The sequence below is a fragment of the Pseudorca crassidens genome, chromosome 1, assembly GCF_039906515.1.
Source record: "Pseudorca crassidens isolate mPseCra1 chromosome 1, mPseCra1.hap1, whole genome shotgun sequence".
Classification (NCBI taxonomy): Eukaryota; Metazoa; Chordata; class Mammalia; order Artiodactyla; family Delphinidae; genus Pseudorca; species Pseudorca crassidens.
The window spans coordinates 93,934,215-93,953,395 of record NC_090296.1 but is presented as its reverse complement, the minus strand read 5'-3'; the positions used below and the strand labels follow the sequence as shown (position 1 = coordinate 93,953,395).

The window sequence follows — 19,181 nt, the reverse complement described above, 5'->3', positions numbered from 1 at the left end:
TGTTCGTAGGTCCAATTTGTTTGTAAGTCCAACAAAGCCTAGGTACCCAACTAACACAATCGGCTATATAGGGTAATAGGTTTATAATACTTTTCACACAAATAATACATAAACGCAAACACAAAAAATAAAACATTTTTCATCTTACAGTACAGTACCTTGAAAAGTATAGTAGTACAATGCAACAGCTGGCATACAGGGGCTGGCATCAAGTGAAGAGCCAAGAAGAGTTACTGACTGATGGAGGGAGAGGAGGTGGGAGGTGGTAGAGCTGAAGGATTGTCAGCAATAGGAGACAAGGAGGGCAAGCTGCAATTTCATTCATGCCTGACGTTGATGGCACAGGTTCTGTTTCCTTGCTGGATTCAATTCTATCTACCCTCCTGAAAAAACGATCCAGTGATGTCTGGGTAGTAGCTCATTTTTTCTCGTCATAGATGACACGGTAGCACTGGATTGCATTCTGAACGGCTGCTGCAAACTTCATGTACCATTCTATGTTCTGGTCCTGTGCCTCAAAAACTAACAGTGCCTCGGGACTTCCCTGGTGGTACAGTGGTTGAGAATCTGCCTTCTAATGCAGGGGATGAGGGTTCGATCCCTGGTCAGGGAACTAAGATCCCACATGTAGCAGGGCAACTAAGCAGGCATGCCACAACTACTGAGCCCAGGCACCACAACTAGAGAGAAGCCCGTGTGCCCCAACAAAAGATCCCACATGCGGCAACTAAGAACCAACACAGCCAAAAATAAATTAAAACAAAAACAAAAACAAACTAATAGTGCCTCCTCAAATAAAGACTATCCCCTTGCCATTTCCTGCATAGCAAATCTCTTTAGTTCTTCAATTACTTCTTCCTCTTGTCTCTCTTCATCCTTTCTCTGGGCTTCCAATTCCATCAGGTCTTCATTAGTAAGCTACACAAGGTAAGTCCACAACAGCACAACCACTTGTAGAGGATGCATGCACGTGACAATGTATGCCAGACATGTGAACTAACGTGATTGGACACGTGAACACAGGTTTGCATCTTTGAAAGTTCACAACTTGAAAGTTTACTGTAAATAGTTCTTAACCTTAGCTGTAAATGAAAGTCTATGGTTTGGCATGTCCTTATGTTAAAAACAACTTTCCAGTTTAGATCATAGGGTCACTTCTTTAGATAAGTGGGAAAGGTTATCAATTGGATTCTAATTAATAGTTACGTGTTAACAGGCTCTGCTAGCTATGGAAAACCAAGTAATTTTTTACAAATGAAGAGTGCTTCATCCAAAAATTTATTATATGTGTTTGGAACACTGATTGAAGCCTCACGTATTATTATTTTTTCTATAAAATCTACCCCAGCCCCTTTCAGTGCAGAGAAATAAAATAGACAAATTCAAGTGCCAAGTCCTCTCCATACTCTTCTAAACGTCTCTCAAAGAATCCTGGTACTCGCTATCCCCACTGCCACTAACTCAATTTAATTCATCTGTACTGTAACAGACTTTTAATTGGTCTTCCAAATACTAATTTCACTATCAATCCCCCTTCCATATCGTAGCCAGTGATCTTTCCAAGATGAAAATCTAATCATGCAATTCAAGCACTTTAAAAAAAACCTTTAATAGCACCAAATTTGTTTAAGAATAGTCTAGATACCTTAATGTGGTTTTTCTAGTCCCTGTTTCTTTCCAACTTAATCTCCCATTATTTTCCTCTCCTTCATTCCTGCCCCCTTACACTCTTCCTAGGAAGCTCTTCTAAACACACTCCCACCTCCCACACCCAGCCATCCCCTTCAAATCTCAGTTTAGGTATCACTGTTTGGAATGGGAAGAGATAAATGTGGAAAGAACAAATACAATTCCTTTATGGAGTTTTATTAAAAAGGAAGATGAGAAATGGGCTCAAGAAATAAGTTTGGTAAATGGGAAAAGAATTTGAAAAAGAATAGATACATGTATAACTGAATCACTTTGCTGTACACCTGAAACTGTCACTGTCACAACATTGTTAACCAACTATACTCCAATATAAAATAAAAAGTTTAAAAAAATTAAAAATTTTTTTAAAAAAGAAGTTTGGAATGGGGGTGGGGTATTGACAAGGGAAGAAATAACAGCATTTGTGAATGTTAATGGGGATCCAATAAAAGGGGATATTTTGATGATGTTGGAAAGAGATTGGAGAATTAACTAAGTTTATTTCCTTAAGTAGGCCAGAGGTGATGGGATCTAGTGCCCAAGTGGAAGGGCTTGCATTAAATAGAAATATGGAGCGTTCGCCTCCAGTAACTGGAGATAAGGTAGTGTATGTAAGTATAAATGCATAATAGGGAGGTAGATGTGATAGGCGTGGGCATGGAAAGTTCTATTCTGATTGCTTTTATATTCTGACAATGAAGTGCTAATCAGGGTCATCAGCTGAGTCAGTTTCGGGAGCAGATGCAGAAAGTTTGAAGAGAAAGAAAAAAGTTAATCTTTCAAAAGTAAGAATGATTGGTATAGGGACAGGTTCTCAAAGTGTGGTCCCTGGCTCAGCAACTGCATCACTTGGTTAAATATGCAAAATTTTGGTCCCCACCCAGACCTGAATCAGAAACTCCAAGGGTGGGGCACAGCAATCTGGTTTTTAACAAGCTTTACAGGTGATTCTTTTACAAGCTAAAATTTGAGACCAGGCATATCAGACTCACTTGGAAGGCTTATTGAACCACAGGCAGCTGGGCCCCAGTCTCAGATTTTCTAATTCAGGTCTGGGGTGGAACCCAACCAAGAATTTCCATTTCTAACAAGTTCCCAGATGAAGTTGGTACTGCTGGCCAGCGGACCACACTTTGAGAACTACTGGTCTAAGGAAATATAGTATGATATAGTTGCATCAGGGGCATATCATGAGGTCCGTAGTCTTAAATTTAAATTGGACTTTCTGTTTATGTGTGTATGTTTCCCCAGCCACATTCAGTTATACAGGTATAATATTGAATTGAACCAGGGCTGTGACTTAGCCAAGCAAATTCAAAAGCAAAAGAGGAGCAAGGGAATTTAGGATGTGTGTGAAGGAGTGAATATAACTTATTAACCATGAAATTTAAGCTAGGTAAAGAAGAACATGAGGGTTTGGGGGGCAGTAAATGACGGTGAAAAGGTGTTAGGATAAATGCATTATAGATACCTATGGAACTGAATGATTGTTGGGTTTGGAATAGTAGAAAAAGTTCAATAGATGGAAAGTGGTGGTCCAAGATGATTGTTAGAAGTGGAAATTATGAGGAATTGCCATTACTGGTAATGATAAGGTCAATGTAGGTTTCCCAGATCAAATACATGATGCCCATTTAAATTTGAATTTTAGATAAACAATGGATACTTCTTAGTATAAGTATGTTCCAAAGTATACTTAGAAAGGGTTTATTTTCATCCATTATGCTGATCTTACAATGGGACCCTTCAGCCTAGTAACCTCTGTCCTTCAATTTTGGGATATTTTCTTAAATTATTTGGTTATTTCCTCCCCTTCATTTTCTCTGTTCTTTCTTTCTGGAATCCCTAATATATTGATGTTGTACCTCCTGTCTTACCTGTTTTCTCAAATATTCCACCTCTTGTCTTTTTGCCCATTATCTGGAAGATTTCCTTAACAGTATCTAATCCTTTTATTGAATTTATTTCTGCTAACATTTAAAAATTTCCAAGAGCTCTTTTTTGCTCTCTGATACATTTTTTTTATTGTATTCTATTGCTGTTTCATTGATGCCATATATTCTCTTAACGCTCTGAAAATATTAATCGTAGGGTTTCTGTTTGCTTGTTTTTGAAATTGTCCTCTGTGTATAACCACCGTTTTCTTTCAACTCCATTTTTGTGTGTTATTTCTTAGAAGCTTTCTTCAGAGAGAAGGTAATCTTTAGTTTTCTGCTCATGTTTAAGAGTGAGAGGCTAAAAATACAGTTGGACACTCTGAGCACATAAATGGGCTTATTAAATGTGAGGTACATTGTAGGATGATCTGGCTTTGCTGCTGGGAAACCCCAATACCAGTATATTTAAATGTTTTCTCTTGGGATGATCAGATTTCTCAGAAAAATGTCTCCAAATCTTTTGGAGTCATGTGGTTGGGAAAGTGTTGAGGGTCTCAGCATTCTACATGCAAACATTCACTCAAACACAATTTTCAGTCTGTTACCCATGCACACCCTCGATTGTAACTGGTATCATCCCAGTCAGTAAAACCCCTGTTTTACTCTCTCCAAAGAACAAAGCTCCAGTTTTCTGCCAGAGTCAGGGGAAAAAATTTGCCCAGCTACATGAAGTATAAGAGGAGATTTGTGATTCTTCATGAATGATAGGATTAGAAAATAACAATTTTGTAATCCCACACGAAATAATTGGTTTAGGCAATGATCATCAGTGTATAAAACCATTAGATGAGAGGAGGGCTAAATCTGTCAGCACCTGAAATCATTGATTAATCTTAGCATTGTTAAGTGTGGGACAACCAGACATTGTAGGCATTTCAACATGGTATAGTATGAAGCACAAAGCACCATGAAGTGTTCTTCCAAAAAAAAGATAACCTGGAATCTCATCAAATCTACAGCACAAACTTCCAACTATGGGAAATATAGAGGATGAAGGGAGAAGTTAAATGACACTCAAGGGAGCAAATTTACAAATACAGAATATGCAACATTCTCAAGGACAACTGAATTGGTTCTTGTAATAAATGAATACCATAGGGGGAAAAAGTGTGGAAGGAAGGGCTGCTCTAAATTAAAAGACTTTTCTGTGACATGACATCCAAATCACTTGTGTGGATGCTGTTTGGATCCCAATTTAATAAACCAATTAAACAAGACATTTGTGAGCCAACTGGGAAAATTTGGTTATGAACCAGATATAAAACAATACCAAATAATATTGTTTTTTTAGATGTGATAATGACATCATGTCCATTTTATTAAACAGATGTATTTTGAAGTATAGAGAAGCAAAATGGCATGATGTCTATGATTTATTTTATTTTATTTTTAAAATAATTTTATTAATTTTATTTATTTATTTTTGGCTGCATTGGGTCTTTGTTGCTGGGCATGGGCTTTCCCTAGTTGCAGCAAACGGGGGCTACTCTTTGTTGTGCTACGCGGGCTTCTCATTGCGGTGGCTTCTCTTGTTGTAGAGCACCAACTCTAGGTGTGCAGGCTTCAGTAGTTGTGACATGCAGGCTCAGTAGTTGTGGCTCGAGGGCTCTGGAGTGCAGGCTCAGTAGTTGTGGTGCACGGGCTTAGTTGCTCCACAGCATGTGGGATCATCCCTGACCAGCACCAGCAGACAGATTCTTAACCACTGTGTCACCAGGGAAGCCCTATGATTTTCATTTATTTTAAAAATAAACTAGGGGCAAAGAAAACAGTTATAAAAAATGTTTATTACTTGTATATTGCATAAATAACATATATGCATACACTCTAATTCAAGAAGCCTGATTTTCATCCTCTCAATTATTCAAGAACTATTTATTGAATACTTATGATATACCAGGCACTGTACTAAACTATTGGGGTTAGAGATTAATACTTGAGGGTCTTCCCTGGTGGTGCAGTGGTTACGAATCCCCCTGCCAATGAAGGGAACACGGGTTCGAGCCCTGGTCTGGGAAGATCCCACGTGCCGCGGAGCAACTAAGCCAGTGTGCCACAACTACTGAGCCCACATGCCCTAGAGCCCATGCTCCGCAACAGGAGAAGCCACCGCAATGAGAAGCCCGCACACCACAACGAAGAGTAGCCCCAGCTCACTGCCAACTAGAGAAAGCCTGCGCGCAGCAACGAAGACCCAACACAGCCAAAAATAAATTAATTTAAAAAAATATTTGAAAGATTCCAGGTATTTTTGGTGCCATTTTATTAGCTTTCCTCTTACAAAACAGGTTAATTCTTTTGAAAGAATGCCTAAGAAAGAAAATCCATTAATCCTCAATCCAAATTACTGCAAGATTTCTTGGAACTGGTTTAATAGCTCTGCTTATACAAAGGATTTGCCAAACATTTATGAGGGTCTAATTTTAAGTGACAGGGAAATTGATCATAAAACATATACTTCATATATTGGCTCTCTTTTTAATTGTTTTGATGCTTTAATCAATTTTAATTGTTTTAATGTTGCCAGTGTTCTTCAGTTTTCAACACAGTGTCCCCTTCTCAGGTTGCTCAGGGACTTAATGCTGGTGGCAAATCCGTTTAGGGAGAAGTTAGAGCATGATTAATGTGAAAACAATCATATAAGCCAAATATTTGGACCTACTGAAGTAAACAAAGAATCTTGATTAGCTGATTAAATAGTTTGAAGAAAAGATTTTGTGAAAGGCTGAATCATATATAATCTGTTCTCTATTATTAGTAACAGCTTTCTCAATGTGTTTTACTGTCACAAGAGGTAATATAGAAGAAGTGTTAAGGACATAAACTCTGGAATTAGGCTGCCTTGGTTGAAACTGTGGTTCTGCCCTGTGCCTCAGTTTCCTCCTCTGTACAATAGGGATGATAATAATAGTATGTAGCTCATAGAGTTCAGAGGACCTAAGTTAATACAAGTTGAGTGACTAGAATAATACCTGGCAGAGAGAAACCATTCAATAAATGCTTGCTCTTCAGTGTTAGGAAGTAAGGACTCTGATGCTTTCCAACTGTTTTACTATGGAGCCTGTTTTTACTTATCTGAATGTAAACCTCTATACACATTTGTGTGGACATCAAGATGAAGCATGTTTTAAATAATTGTGGGAAGTCATAAAACCTGGCTAGTGTCAGAGATAGTCATCACTCATAAACTGCACTATTTATTGGTCCCTTTAAATATAAATTACAATAAACTTGCAGCATTCTAAAAATACTTTTCCTAGGTTAAAATTTAGCCTCTTTATTATTAAATACCCTAAAACCACAAAGAATCTGCTAATGTTTAAAACGGTTGTTTTATAATTGCCACATCCTTACTGCAGCTGTTTATGTGTTTAAAACAGCAAAATGTGCTTCTGAAACATTCTAAATGTAAATACAACACCAAGTATTGTATATTTTAGTTAACAAATTTAAATTACAAAAACCAAGAGGAAATTGTGGACTAATCACTGACATTTTTTAGATTGACTGAGTTTTTGTTTTTGTTTTAATCCATTTCTCCTCTACAGTTTGGAAGTTATATAATCCATTTCTTTTCTCATGGTTCTTAATCTTATTTTTTTAAATGTCCTTATGAAACGTGAAGTCTAAAACACTATGGCTGTATCTATCTTCTTCCAAAATAATGAAAGAGACTTGGAGTGATGGTCTTCAAGTATTTTTGTTTACATACCACTTAAAATAATTTTGAGAAACTACTATGGATGGATGGATATTAACTGGACTTATTGTGGTGAACATTCTGCAATATATACATATATCAAATCATTATGATGTACACCTGAAACTAATATAATATTATATGTCAATTATATCTCAATAAAATATGTATCAGTGTAAAAAATACTATGTAACCCTTGTATATTTTATCATAATTTAAAATATTTGCAATAAATGTAATTAACAGAATATTAAAAATTTATAGACTTTAAAATGTAAATTTTATCACTTAGATTTTAAATATGATTTGATACCCATCATTATTCATTTAAGAAAGGTAACCTTCTCAAGAATAGGAAATCTTGCATTATTCTTTTTTTGTCCTTAACTTGTGTTTCTATTCTACTTTGCCCATATGCTTTTAAAAAAATTAATACACTTTATTTTTAGAGCAGTTTTATATTTACAGAAAATTTGAGTGAGAAAGTATAGAAAGTTCTCGTATACCCCTTTCACAACCCTCCCCCCTCCCCCCAGTTTCCCCTATTATTAACATCTTGCATTAGTGTGGTACATTAGTCACAGTTGATAAGCAAATATTGATACTTTATTATTAATTAAAGTTCATAATTTACATTGGCATTCACTCTTTGCGTTGTACATTCTACAGGCTTTGACAAAAGTATAATGACATGTATCCACATTACAGTATCATACAGTTAGTTTCACCGCCCTAAAAATGCCCTGTCCTCCACCTGTACATCCCTCCCTCCCTCCCTCCTCTCAAACCTCTGGCAACCACGGATCTTTTAAATGTCTCCATAGTTTGCCTTTTCCAGAGTGTCACACAGTTGGAATCACACAGTTTGTAGCCTTTCCGATTGGCTTCTTTCACTTAGAAATATTTATTTAAGTTTTCTACATGTCTTTTCATGGCATGATAATTCATTTCTTTTATCACAGAATAATATTCCATTCTGTGGATGTACCACAGTTAGTTTATCCACTCACTGAAGGACATCTTGATTGCTCTGAATATTTGGCAATTATAAATAAGGCTGCTATTAACAACTATTTGCATGCTTTTATGTGGACAAAAGTTTTTACCTCATTTGGGTAAATACCAAAGAGCACATTTGCTGGATCCTATCAAAAGAGTATGTTTAGTTTTTGTTGTACTATCTTCCAAAGTGTCACTACTATTTTGTATTCCCACAAGCAATGAATGAGAGTTCCCGTTGCTCCAATTTCTTGCCAGTAACTTGGTATTGGCTGTTGGGAGGTCTCAGCCCCTTGCCACATGTACCTCTTCAGAGGCTGTTTGAGTGTCTTTTAAAAAATATATTTATTTACTTTGGCTGAGGCGTGTCTTAGTTGCAGCATGCATGTGGGGTCTAGTTCCCCCACCAGGGATCGAACCCGGATCCTCTGCATTGGGAACGCGGAGTCTTACCCACTGGACCACAAGGGAAGTCCCAACACCTTTTTTTGAATGAATATATTCATCCTCCAGAACTGATTGCTCACTGAAGGTCAGCATATGTGAACTTCAGGGCTGTCTGATCACCTGTAAATTAAATAATTTATTTTCAGTAGTTCAATTAAGGTGTCAGTGGGAAAAAATGCACAACCTAAAAGCTGAGAATTATGTTTTATTCAAGAACATTACTGAGTACTGTAGCCTGGAAACAGACTCTCAGATAGCTTTGAGAAACTGTTTCAAAGAGGTAAGGGAGGAGCCAGGTTATGTAGGAGTCTTTACTAGAAAAAGACATGTAGTCGAACATCAAAACATTACTGCTAATTACAAAAAAACAGATATCTCAAGTTAATGATGTTAGTGCTTTTCTATGTATGGGAAGATGCAAGAGTCTGGGCTCATTGAGGGACTTCCCTGGTGGTCCAGTGGTTGAGAATCCGCCTTTCAATGCAGGAGATGCCAGTTCAATCCCTGGCGGGGGGGGGGGGGGGGCGGGAATAAGATCCCACATGCCGCGGGGCAACTAAGCCTGAGCGCTCTAGAGCCCACATGCCGCAATTACTGAGCCTGTGCGCCACAACTAGCGAGATGCCCGTGTGCCGCAATGAAAGATCCCGCATGCCGCAACTAAGACCTGATGTAGCCAAATAAATAAATAAGGGTCTGGGCTCATTGAAATTATTCCTTTGATATGCATCTTAACTATCTAGAGCCAGTATCCTGTCTTTCTCTATCCTGAATTCCCCTCAGAGCACAAGGTGATAGTGGCTGATGGCTTGATCATGGGCAACATTCGCTGTTTACTGAAATGGCAAGCAACATTTCTAACTCTACACTAAATGCTCCAATTTACCAAATATTTCTGGAGACCAACTATCATTGAGATATTCTTATTTCTTTTCTACACCATCCAAGCAAGGGGACTTGTGGGTACAAAAAGGCCAGAGACACAAAGACCAAGGAGAACAGAGCACTCTTATCTCATTTTATTTTGATTTTCTGGTTTGTTTCCACCTTCTAGATTATAAACTCCCTAAAGGCAGAAAGTGCATAGGCCCAGCTGAGATCTAGAAAATAAACATTTAGATCCCTGCCCCAAGGGGCTGACAATCTAGTAGGAAAGGTATGACACATGTTTTCAAACATTTTTTTAGGACTTCCCTGGTGGCGCAGTGGTTAAGAATCTGCCTGCCAATGCAGGGGACATGGGTTCAACCCCTGGCCTGGGAAGAGCCCACATGCCGCGGGGCAACTAAGTGAGCCACAACTACTGAGCTTGTGCTCTAGAGCCTGCGAGCCACAACTACTGAGCCTGCATGCCACAACTACTGAAGCCCAAGCGCCTAGAGCCTGTGCTCTGCAACAAGTGAAGCCACCGCAATGGGAAGCCCACGTACAGCAGCGAAGAGTAGCCCCCACTCTCCATAATTAGGGAAAAGCCTGCGCTCAGCAAACAAAGACCCAATACCGCCAAAAAGAAAAAAAAAAAAACATTTTTTAAACCTTGGTCCTGCTGGACCTGCCAGATGGGGAAGGAATATACAATACAGGCACACCTTGTTTTATTGCACTTCATTTTATTGCTCTTCAAAGATACTATTTTTTTTTTTTTTGTGTGGTACGCGGGCCTCTCACTGCTGTGGCCTCTCCCGTTGTGGAGCACAGGCTCAGGACGCGCAGGCTCAGCGGCCATGGCTCACGGGCCCAGCCGCTCTGCGGCATGTGGGATCTTCCCGGACCGGGGCACGAACCTGTGTCCCCTGCATTGGCAGGCGGACTCTCAACCACTGCGCCACCAGGGAAGCCCAAAGATACTATTTTCAAAGCAATAAAGTATTTTTAAATTAAAGTATGTGGTTTTTTTTAGACATAATGCTATTGTACACTTAATAGACCTCAGTATAGTGTAAACATAACTTTTATATGCACTGGGAAACCAAAACATTTATGTGACACAGTTTAGTGCAATATTCACTTTATTGCAGTGGTCTGGAATGGAACTTGAAATATCTCCAGGGTATGTCTGTAATTGAAGATTGTTCACAAGTATGGCCAAAGCTTGTTCGGGAAAATGGGTGGATCAGTTTTGTTGAAGAGAAGATCCTACTTCAGTGAATTGTGTTTTAAAAGGTTTACAAGGTTATAACTATGCTGAGTGCAAGCAGCCAGACCTCCTCTCCCTTCCCCCAAAAAAGTACATATGGTATAATTCCACTACATAAAACTTCAGAATATGCAAACTAATCCATAGTGAGTGAAAGCAGATCAGTAGTTGCTAAAGGATGGAGATGGGGAGGGACAGGATGGAAGAATTATAAAGGGCAGAAGGAAAGTGTGAGGTAATGAATACGTTCACTGTCTTGAGTGTGACGATTTCATGGGTGTATAAATGTCAATACTTGTCCAATTGTACATTTAAATAGGCATAGGTTACTTAATTGACATGTCAATTATTCCTCAATAAAGCTGTTTTTTAAAATAATTTTACTTTATTTATTTATTTTTGGCTGTATTGGGTCTTTGTTGCTGCTCACAGGCTTTCTCTAGTTGCGGTGCACAGGTGCCTCATCGAGGTGATCGAGGTGGCTTCTCTCGTTGCAGAGCACAGACTCTAGGCTTGCGGGCTCAGTAGTTGTGGCGCACCTGCCTAGTTGCTCCCTGGCGTGTGGAACTTTCCGGGACCAGGGCTCAAACCCGTGTCCCCTGCATTGGCAGGAAGGTTCTTAACCTCTGCACCACCAGGGAAGTTCCAATAAAACTGTTTTTAAAAAAGAGATAAGATTAGCATCAGACAGAGGAACTCTTGACGTTTTTCCGGAGTGTGAAAAGCAACCCTAATGGTCAAACCTGGGCTGGTGTGAGAGCAAAGGAAAAGGAAAGACAGAAAAGCCACAGTCTTAGGTTCAGGTGTGTGGTATGTCTGCGCCGGGGGGAGATATCTCTGGAGGGAAAGGCTAGTGCCCACAGTTAAAGCCAGAAGAATTTTTGCTGGCACAAACAGGGGAAGCTAGAGGAAGAACATGATTTGGGTCAAGATAATTTTCCATTTTGGACTAGGAGAGAAAAACATGGAAGGCCTCCACCCTCGCTGAGGCACAGCTACGGGGTTGCAGGCAGACGCCAGGCCCAGTTAACACAGACAAGACCACGCCACAACTCCCGGCGGGATCCCAGCGGCCTGAAACCTTAAACCTCAACTATCGCTTCCTTAAGTTCCACTCCCCGAGCTGAGGCAGATGTTTGTGCAAGTCCCGCCTAGGTATCCCACGGAGATCTGGGGAGAACACCTCACCCAACTCGGCATAGCCGAGGTGCTGGGACGGGGGCGCTCGTGCCCGACGCGTACGCGCGGCGCGCATGGAGGCGGCCTGGAAGTGAGGGAGCGCGCGCCTCTCACGTGACCCGGGCCGCGGGCGGCTACGCACACGACGCGCCTCTCACGTGGTCTGTCTCCAGCCCCGTCGCCGGCGGAGGCGGGCGCGGGCGCGTCCCTGTGGCCAGTCACCCGGCGGAGTTGGTCGCACAATTATGAAAGACTCAGTTTCTGCTGCTAGTGCCGGAGCTGAGTTAGTTCTGAGAAGGTTTCCCTGGGCTGTCCTTGTCCGGCGGCCTCTGCTGCCGCCTCCGGAGACGCTTCCCGATAGATGGCTACAGGCCGCGGAGGAGGAGGAGGTGGAGTTGCTGCCCTTCCGGAGTCCGCCCCGTGAGGAGAATGGTACTGGACCCACGCAGGCCCAGGCGGGGGAATGGCCCTGGGGGTTGCGGGCAGGGAAGGGGGAGGACTCGGCTGGCAAGTGTGTGCGCGGAGCCGCTCTTCCTGGGGCTATGCACCGCCGGTTTGCTTTGAGGCTTCCGGACTTGCCGTGGCGGGACGGGAGTGCAGTTCTTTCGCGGGTGAGGAGCAGGAAGCAGGTAGCAAATCTGGCGCGACACCTCGTCGCGGGAATCCCCTGAGCGGAGCCCGGGCTCAAGCGAGGGCTCTTCGGGGCGGCAGAGGCGGGAGCCGCGGAGGACCTGGCAGAGCTGAGCGGCCGCAGCGCGCCAGAGGCAGCGCTCAGCCTGCAAGCTCCGCATCTCCCGGGAGCGCGTTCCTCCTGGCGCTTGTTGCTGGCAGATAAGGCAGCCAAATGCTCTGCTCAAGTTCTGCATGGAAGCAGAGGGAGGGCTGAGAGGGAGCAAAAACGGGATAGAGGATACGGCTTTGGAGCTGTGCCTTGTTTGCTGCGCAGCGTGTACTCCACAGGTCCATTTTCCTCTGGAGCCCAAGAGGAGGGATTAGACGATATTGACGCTAAATCTGGTTTGGAATTTTCTTTAGCAAGATTTAAGGGTTTTATTGGGGCGCTGCTGTAGGTACCGAGGCGATGTGTTGTCTGGATTTGTGTCGAACCGCCTCATCCGTTGCCCCAGAGAAGGGTTGGTCGTGTTTTAAACCAAAGTTGTGAGAGGGATGCGGCGCATTTCACCTTCTGATGGAGGTTTTTGTTAAGGCCAGGAATAAAATGAGAGGATTTCTCACAGAGAAAGTCATTTAGATCAGAGACTTGACGAGCGGGTAGGTATTCCTGGTCAGTAGTTGAACTAGATAGGCTTCATGCAAACAATTCTGTCTTTGCTGGAGTCTGGCAGGTTTACTTTTCTCTAGAAACTAATTCAAGTACCATACAAATTGAAACCACGAAAGTAGTTATGCTTTGAATAAATAGTACACCTTTCCATTATTTTCCACATTTTTCGGTAAAGTCAATAAAAACGTCATTTTACCTTTTTTCGTAATTTTTAAAAGAAGGATTTGTTAAGTTCCTCTACCGACGCTAAATTTTAACATTTATTACTTAAGTGGATTTTAAGGGAATCTATTTTGGGGGGGGAAGTTGAATCAAAGTGCCTTTCATTAAAAAAAAAGCAAACCATTAATACTGTTCAGTGATGTGTCTAGTTTTCCTTTTTTTATATGGTAAATAGCATACATTTGAACATGCCACTTAAGTATTTAGAAAAAAATTTAGATACGTTAGAAAATGGAAGTGAAGACGATTCATCATCTTAAAAGCCATTGCTTCCTACTGTTTGGTTAAAGCAACCAGATGACTTTGTTTCTAGTGACATTCTAGTGAAAGTCAATTTCTTAGTCTTACCTCAGGTGCTGTTCTTAAGTTCAGCCTCTTAATGTCGCTATCTACACACTTTGAAATCTAGCCTTCAAAAATTGACGTGGTCAGAGTTTCTCTTGTGTTTGTTGTCTTTCGATTTTTGTGGCAGATGCACCCCCCGCCTCCGAAACAACGTTTGTATGCAGCATTGTTGTTTCTACAGGGAGAAGTTTTCACTTTAAAATTTGAAATTAAGAATCTGATTTTATTTTTTACGTTGCTTGGGTCCTGACTGCTATTGAGTTTTGTGATTTTTCCCTACAATTTCCAATTAAATTACAGTGAAACCTTAGGATAACCTAATACTGAGGTTCTCCAATAATGATAATTCGTTGAGCCTCCTCAACTTTAAGGTAAACACTGTGACCTGAAAGTTTCCCTAAGTATGTTGTAGCTACACTGTATAATTCTTATTGTAAACTCTTGTTTAAGGCCTTTGCTTTAAAACTAATCAGCCAACAGACCAAAAAACAACACAAAACAAATAAAATACCAAGAAACACAAGGGAAACTGCAGTCGAATAAATTTTGTTACAAAATTAAAAACCATGGCTATTAGAAATATTTGTTTCATTCATTTGGTAAACACTTAGTGTTTAATATATTCCAAGCACTGGAGTGGCAAAGATGTGTTAGACAAGTTTCCCACTTCCAAACCGCTTACGTTCCAGTTATTTATAAAAGAACTACCTGTCTATTGTCAATGGGAGATGCATACATCACAAAACAAACATTTAGTGTCTAGCAGGCTCTGTGATACTCTGTCTTGAAGGGCAGTATAGATATGCAAAAAGCAAAAAGGTAGTTTGATATTACTGCATAGATTACTGTGAATGTATAGGCTAGTCAGGGAGAGAGAAAGGAAAGTCTGGTTAGGCTTGCAAAGGAGCTGATAGGAGAAGTGAGTGTCGTAGAGGCAATAGGAATTAATTAACCTGGAAATAGAAGGTATGTAGAATTTGGTATTGGTGGTTTTAGTCTAAGGGAACTGAGCTTTAGAAGAGAAGAGCATCCAGGGAAATCCCTAGTCCAGTGTTTAGGACTCGGCGCTTTCACTGCTGAGGGCCTGAGTTCGACCCCTGGTTGGGGAGCTAAGATCCTGAAAGCTGTGCTGTGCGGCCAAAAAAAAAAAAAAAGCATCCATAGTTTATCTTAAGATCTGTTGTACGAGTACTGTATGTAGTTTAGAAGGAGTGGAGTATGGGATGATATATGGGGTACTAGTCTGGGAGTGTTATAAAGATAGGCAGGGACCAGATTTCTGAGGGCAATGTATGTTATGCAAAGAAGTTTGGATTTTATTCTGGAGATGAGGGGTGCACTGAAGGAATCAGTATGGAGGGTGACTTGCTGTGTGTTTAAGCTGAAAAGAGAGTCCATAAGGAGGCTGTAGCAAGACCAAAATATTTAGGGCTTGACGTAAAGAAGTAGTAGAAGAAAAGAAGGAACTGATTGAGATGTTTAGGCGTTAGAATATTTAGAACTTGGTTCCTTTCGAGGAGGTGTGTGTGTGTGTGTTAGCAAATGTCAGTAAGAAGAACCAGACATAAAATGAAAACATGTAATAGTTGAAGTCATTACTTAATATGTGCAAATATAATACTTAAAGGCAGTACTTAAAATTGTATTTTTGACTTCGATTTTTTTTTTTTACAAATTTATGTATTTATAGCTGCATTGGGTCTTCATGGCTGCGCGGGCTTTCTGTAGTTGCGGTGAGTGGGGGGCTACTCTTCGTTGCAGTGCATGGGCTTCTCACTGCGGTGGCCTCTTGTTGCAGAGCATGGGCTCTAGGCATGCGGGCTTCAGCAGTTGTGGCTCGCGGGCTCTAGAGTGCAGGCTCAGTAGTTGTTGCGCATGGGCCTAGCTGCTCCGTGGCATGTGGGATCCTCCCGGACCAGGGCTTGAACTCTTGTTCCCTGCATTGGCAGGCGGATTCCCAACCACTCTGCCACCAGGGAAGTCCCTGGTTTTGATTTTTAAATGAAGGTCTATTGAAGCAAACACTTCTAAAATTTAAGTTTGAGAGTTTTGCCAACCATAGATATTTTTGATACAGTACTCTGATAATCTCTTTCTTTAACATTCTAATGTGGGAGATTTCAAACTTACAAAGGTATAATAGTACAATGAATCACCATATACCCATGACCCTTTTCAACAGTTTGAAACATGTGAATATTGTTTCTGCTATTATCCCTCTCATTCCTCCTCAACTGGATAATTTAAAAGCAAATCCCAGACATGTTCCATCTACAGGTACTTCATTATGTGTATCTCTAAAACGTTAACATATCCACAGTACTATTAGCACACCTAAAATTAATAATTCTTTGATATCATTAAATATTCAGTATATTTCCTTAATTTTCTCCTGTTTTTTTTTCCAGTTGGTTTGTTTGAATCAGGATCCAAAGAAGTCCACACAGCATTTGGTTGATAAATCTCAGTCTCTTGTATCCCCTCCCCCCCCTTTTTTGGTCTTGTCATTTAACATTTATTTAATGAAAAAAAAATCCAGATCATTTGCCCTGTAGAATTTCCCACAGTTTGGATTTTGTTGAATGTATCCATATAGCATCCTGTAACATGTTCCTTTCTCCTTTGTATTTCCTGTGAACGAGTGGTTAATCTAAAGACTCTATGATTCTAGTTGGATGTTTTGGCAAGACTGCTTCACAGGTAGTGCTGTGTACTTTTTATTGCATTACATTAAGAGGCACATGCTGTCTGGTTGTTTTTCTTTTTTTGATGTTAAGATTGACCAGTGGGTTGGTGTTGTCAGCTGCCTGATATTTGAGTTGTGACGTTCCCCATCATACATTCACATAATAGTAGCAATTGATGATTATTGCCATTGCTCAGTTATTTCACTCTGGGTTTCTGTTTCTCCTTTCTTTTTGGGGGAACCTTTCAGCATATGATTAAATTTTACAGTTTTTTTTTGTTGTTGTTGTTTTTGTTTTTAAGAGACTGCTCTTAAAATGAGCAGTCTTAAAAATGCCTGTTTTAAGTTTGTTGCCTGGAGGCAAAGTTCAGAGTGGTTGAGATTAGTTTAGAACATGAGGAACATTTGGTTATCTATGGGAATTTGAACTGAGTCATTTATAGGAATTGGTATAAAAACACTTAGATGTGTGTCAGTCTTAGAAGGGGCTTTGTAATTATTAGATTAGTTTGAATATAAGTGAAATGTGTGACTTGGAGAATTGGACCTCTTCTAGTTTATCTTTATAAAAATGTTGGTTTAATTTGAATTAAGTTACTACTTTTAGATATTTTGTTGACCCTTTGGTTCGGTTCACCTAGGATTTAGAAAATTACTCTGGATCTTTTGGGGGAATATGTGTTTAGTTTCCTGACTATCTAAAGGTTTTAGAACCCTGTTGAAGAAATTTTGGTGTATGGCGGTAAGCAGTTCTTTGAAATTGATAGACTTGCCTGTTCACCTAAGCATCTTTGCCAAGTCACACTGTTACTCTGTGAAAGACAGATGGTAATCTTTTTTCTACTTCACCTCTGGAGCAGTACTAGGATTAAAGTCTGTGAAACACTATTTGTCCCTCCTTGCGTCATGAAAACATGTTAATAACTTAACACCTCAACTATCCCAGCTGCCAGACTTCTGAAAACTTCATCCTTTGGAAACCCAACTCCTCATAGAAAGAAAAAAAGCTTTTGAGCCAAGCCATTATCAGAAATATAGCACCCTTAAGCCCAGAGTTCACTGGTTGAAAAATATGTGCAAAGTGAAATTTAATAGGCTTAGTTACCTACTTTTCTCTGACAGTTTGGTAGTACATTAGGAATGATAGAAGGAAAGTTATCTGGGAAGCAGACTAATACTATAAGGAGGAGACTGGAGAAACATTAACTAGAATAGAAAGATGGGACTGTAAATTACCCTTCAGTATGTGAACTAGCAGTCTTCCTTGTTTTTGAGTATAATTTACCATACCCAGCACCTGGAAGGTGCTCTACCCAGAAGGTACTCCTGACTAAACAAAGTGTGTTATAGGCTTTAGACAAATTTTCACAATGTTAGCTAACATGTATTAGCATTTTGTGGCCATCGTTCTAAATGCTTTACATATATCAATTACATATATCACTCTCAAGACTCCATTATGAAGTAGACACTTTTTCCGCCCTCCATTATTTGTATAAAGAACAGAGAAGCAGAATCACTCACCAGAGGTCATAAGGCTTATAAGTGGAATAGTAGGTGTTGACTTGCCAAATTATAGAAACCTGGAGAAGGATCTTTATTAGCGAGATGTCAGATGACAGGTGTTACTGTTAAGTAAAAAAGTTAAGGTCATTTAAAAAGATGTGTCATTTATGGCTGAGTAGTATATACAATGGAATATTACTCAGCCATAAAAAGAAACGAAATTGAGCTATTTGTAATGAGGTGGATAGACCTAGAGTCTGTCATACAGAGTGAAGTAAGTCAGAAAGAAAAACACAAATACCGTATGCTAACACATATATATGGAATTTAAGAAAAAAAATGTCATGAAGAACCTAGGGTAAGACAGGAATAAAGACACAGACCTACTGGAGAACAGACTTGAGGATATGGGGAGGGGGAAGGGTGAGCTGTGACAGGGCGAGAGAGAGTCATGGACATATATACACTAACAAACGTAAGGTAGATAGCTAGTGGGAAGCAGCCGCATGGCACAGGGATATCGGCTCGGTGCTTTGTGACCGCCTGGAGGGGTGGGATAGGGAGGGTGGGAGGGAGGGAGATGCAAGAGGGAAGAGATACGGGAACATATGTATATGTATAACTGATTCACTTTGTTATGAAGCAGAAACTAACACACCATTGTAAAGCAATTATACTCCAATAAAGATGTTAAAAAAAATATGAAGTAAGCTACTGAATTCTTTAAAGACTCTTCAATAAAGGCAAGGTGCATCCTTTAAAAAAAAAAAAGATGTGTCACCTTTAAAAAAATTTTGTCGTACCATATTTTCTTTAAATGCTATAAAGCTTAGTAGAATTTCCTTTACTACCAAATTTCTATGTAATAACTTTAGGATAGGTTATTTATAACTCAGTTGTTTACATGGTATTTTGACGAAGTGCAGAGATTTACTATTCTGAGGGAATCCTTAATAGATTGGAAAAGTCATTAACTAAACTAAATAGATTTTGTTATAGGTAGAACTCATTAATAAAAACCATAGATGCCTATAATGAGTGTATCAACA

The 19,181-nt window shown here is 40.1% G+C and overlaps 1 protein-coding gene across 4 annotated transcripts in view; it reads left to right on the top strand.

Moving 5' to 3' along the window:
• Positions 1-12,388: 12,388 nt before the first annotated feature.
• TRPM7 (transient receptor potential cation channel subfamily M member 7) overlaps positions 12,389-19,181 on the top strand; it is a 120,948-nt gene continuing 114,155 nt past the window's right edge. Inside the window, exon 1 of one of the 4 annotated variants that reach the window (XM_067746824.1) lies at positions 12,389-12,520. In XM_067746824.1, coding sequence (XP_067602925.1) covers positions 12,518-12,520 — 3 coding nt within the window. In that variant the 5' untranslated portion in view covers positions 12,389-12,517. Of the gene's footprint in view, positions 12,521-12,608; positions 12,700-19,181 lie in introns of those variants that run through there. The other 3 variants (XM_067746830.1, XM_067746819.1, XM_067746811.1) reach the window with 3 other exon arrangements.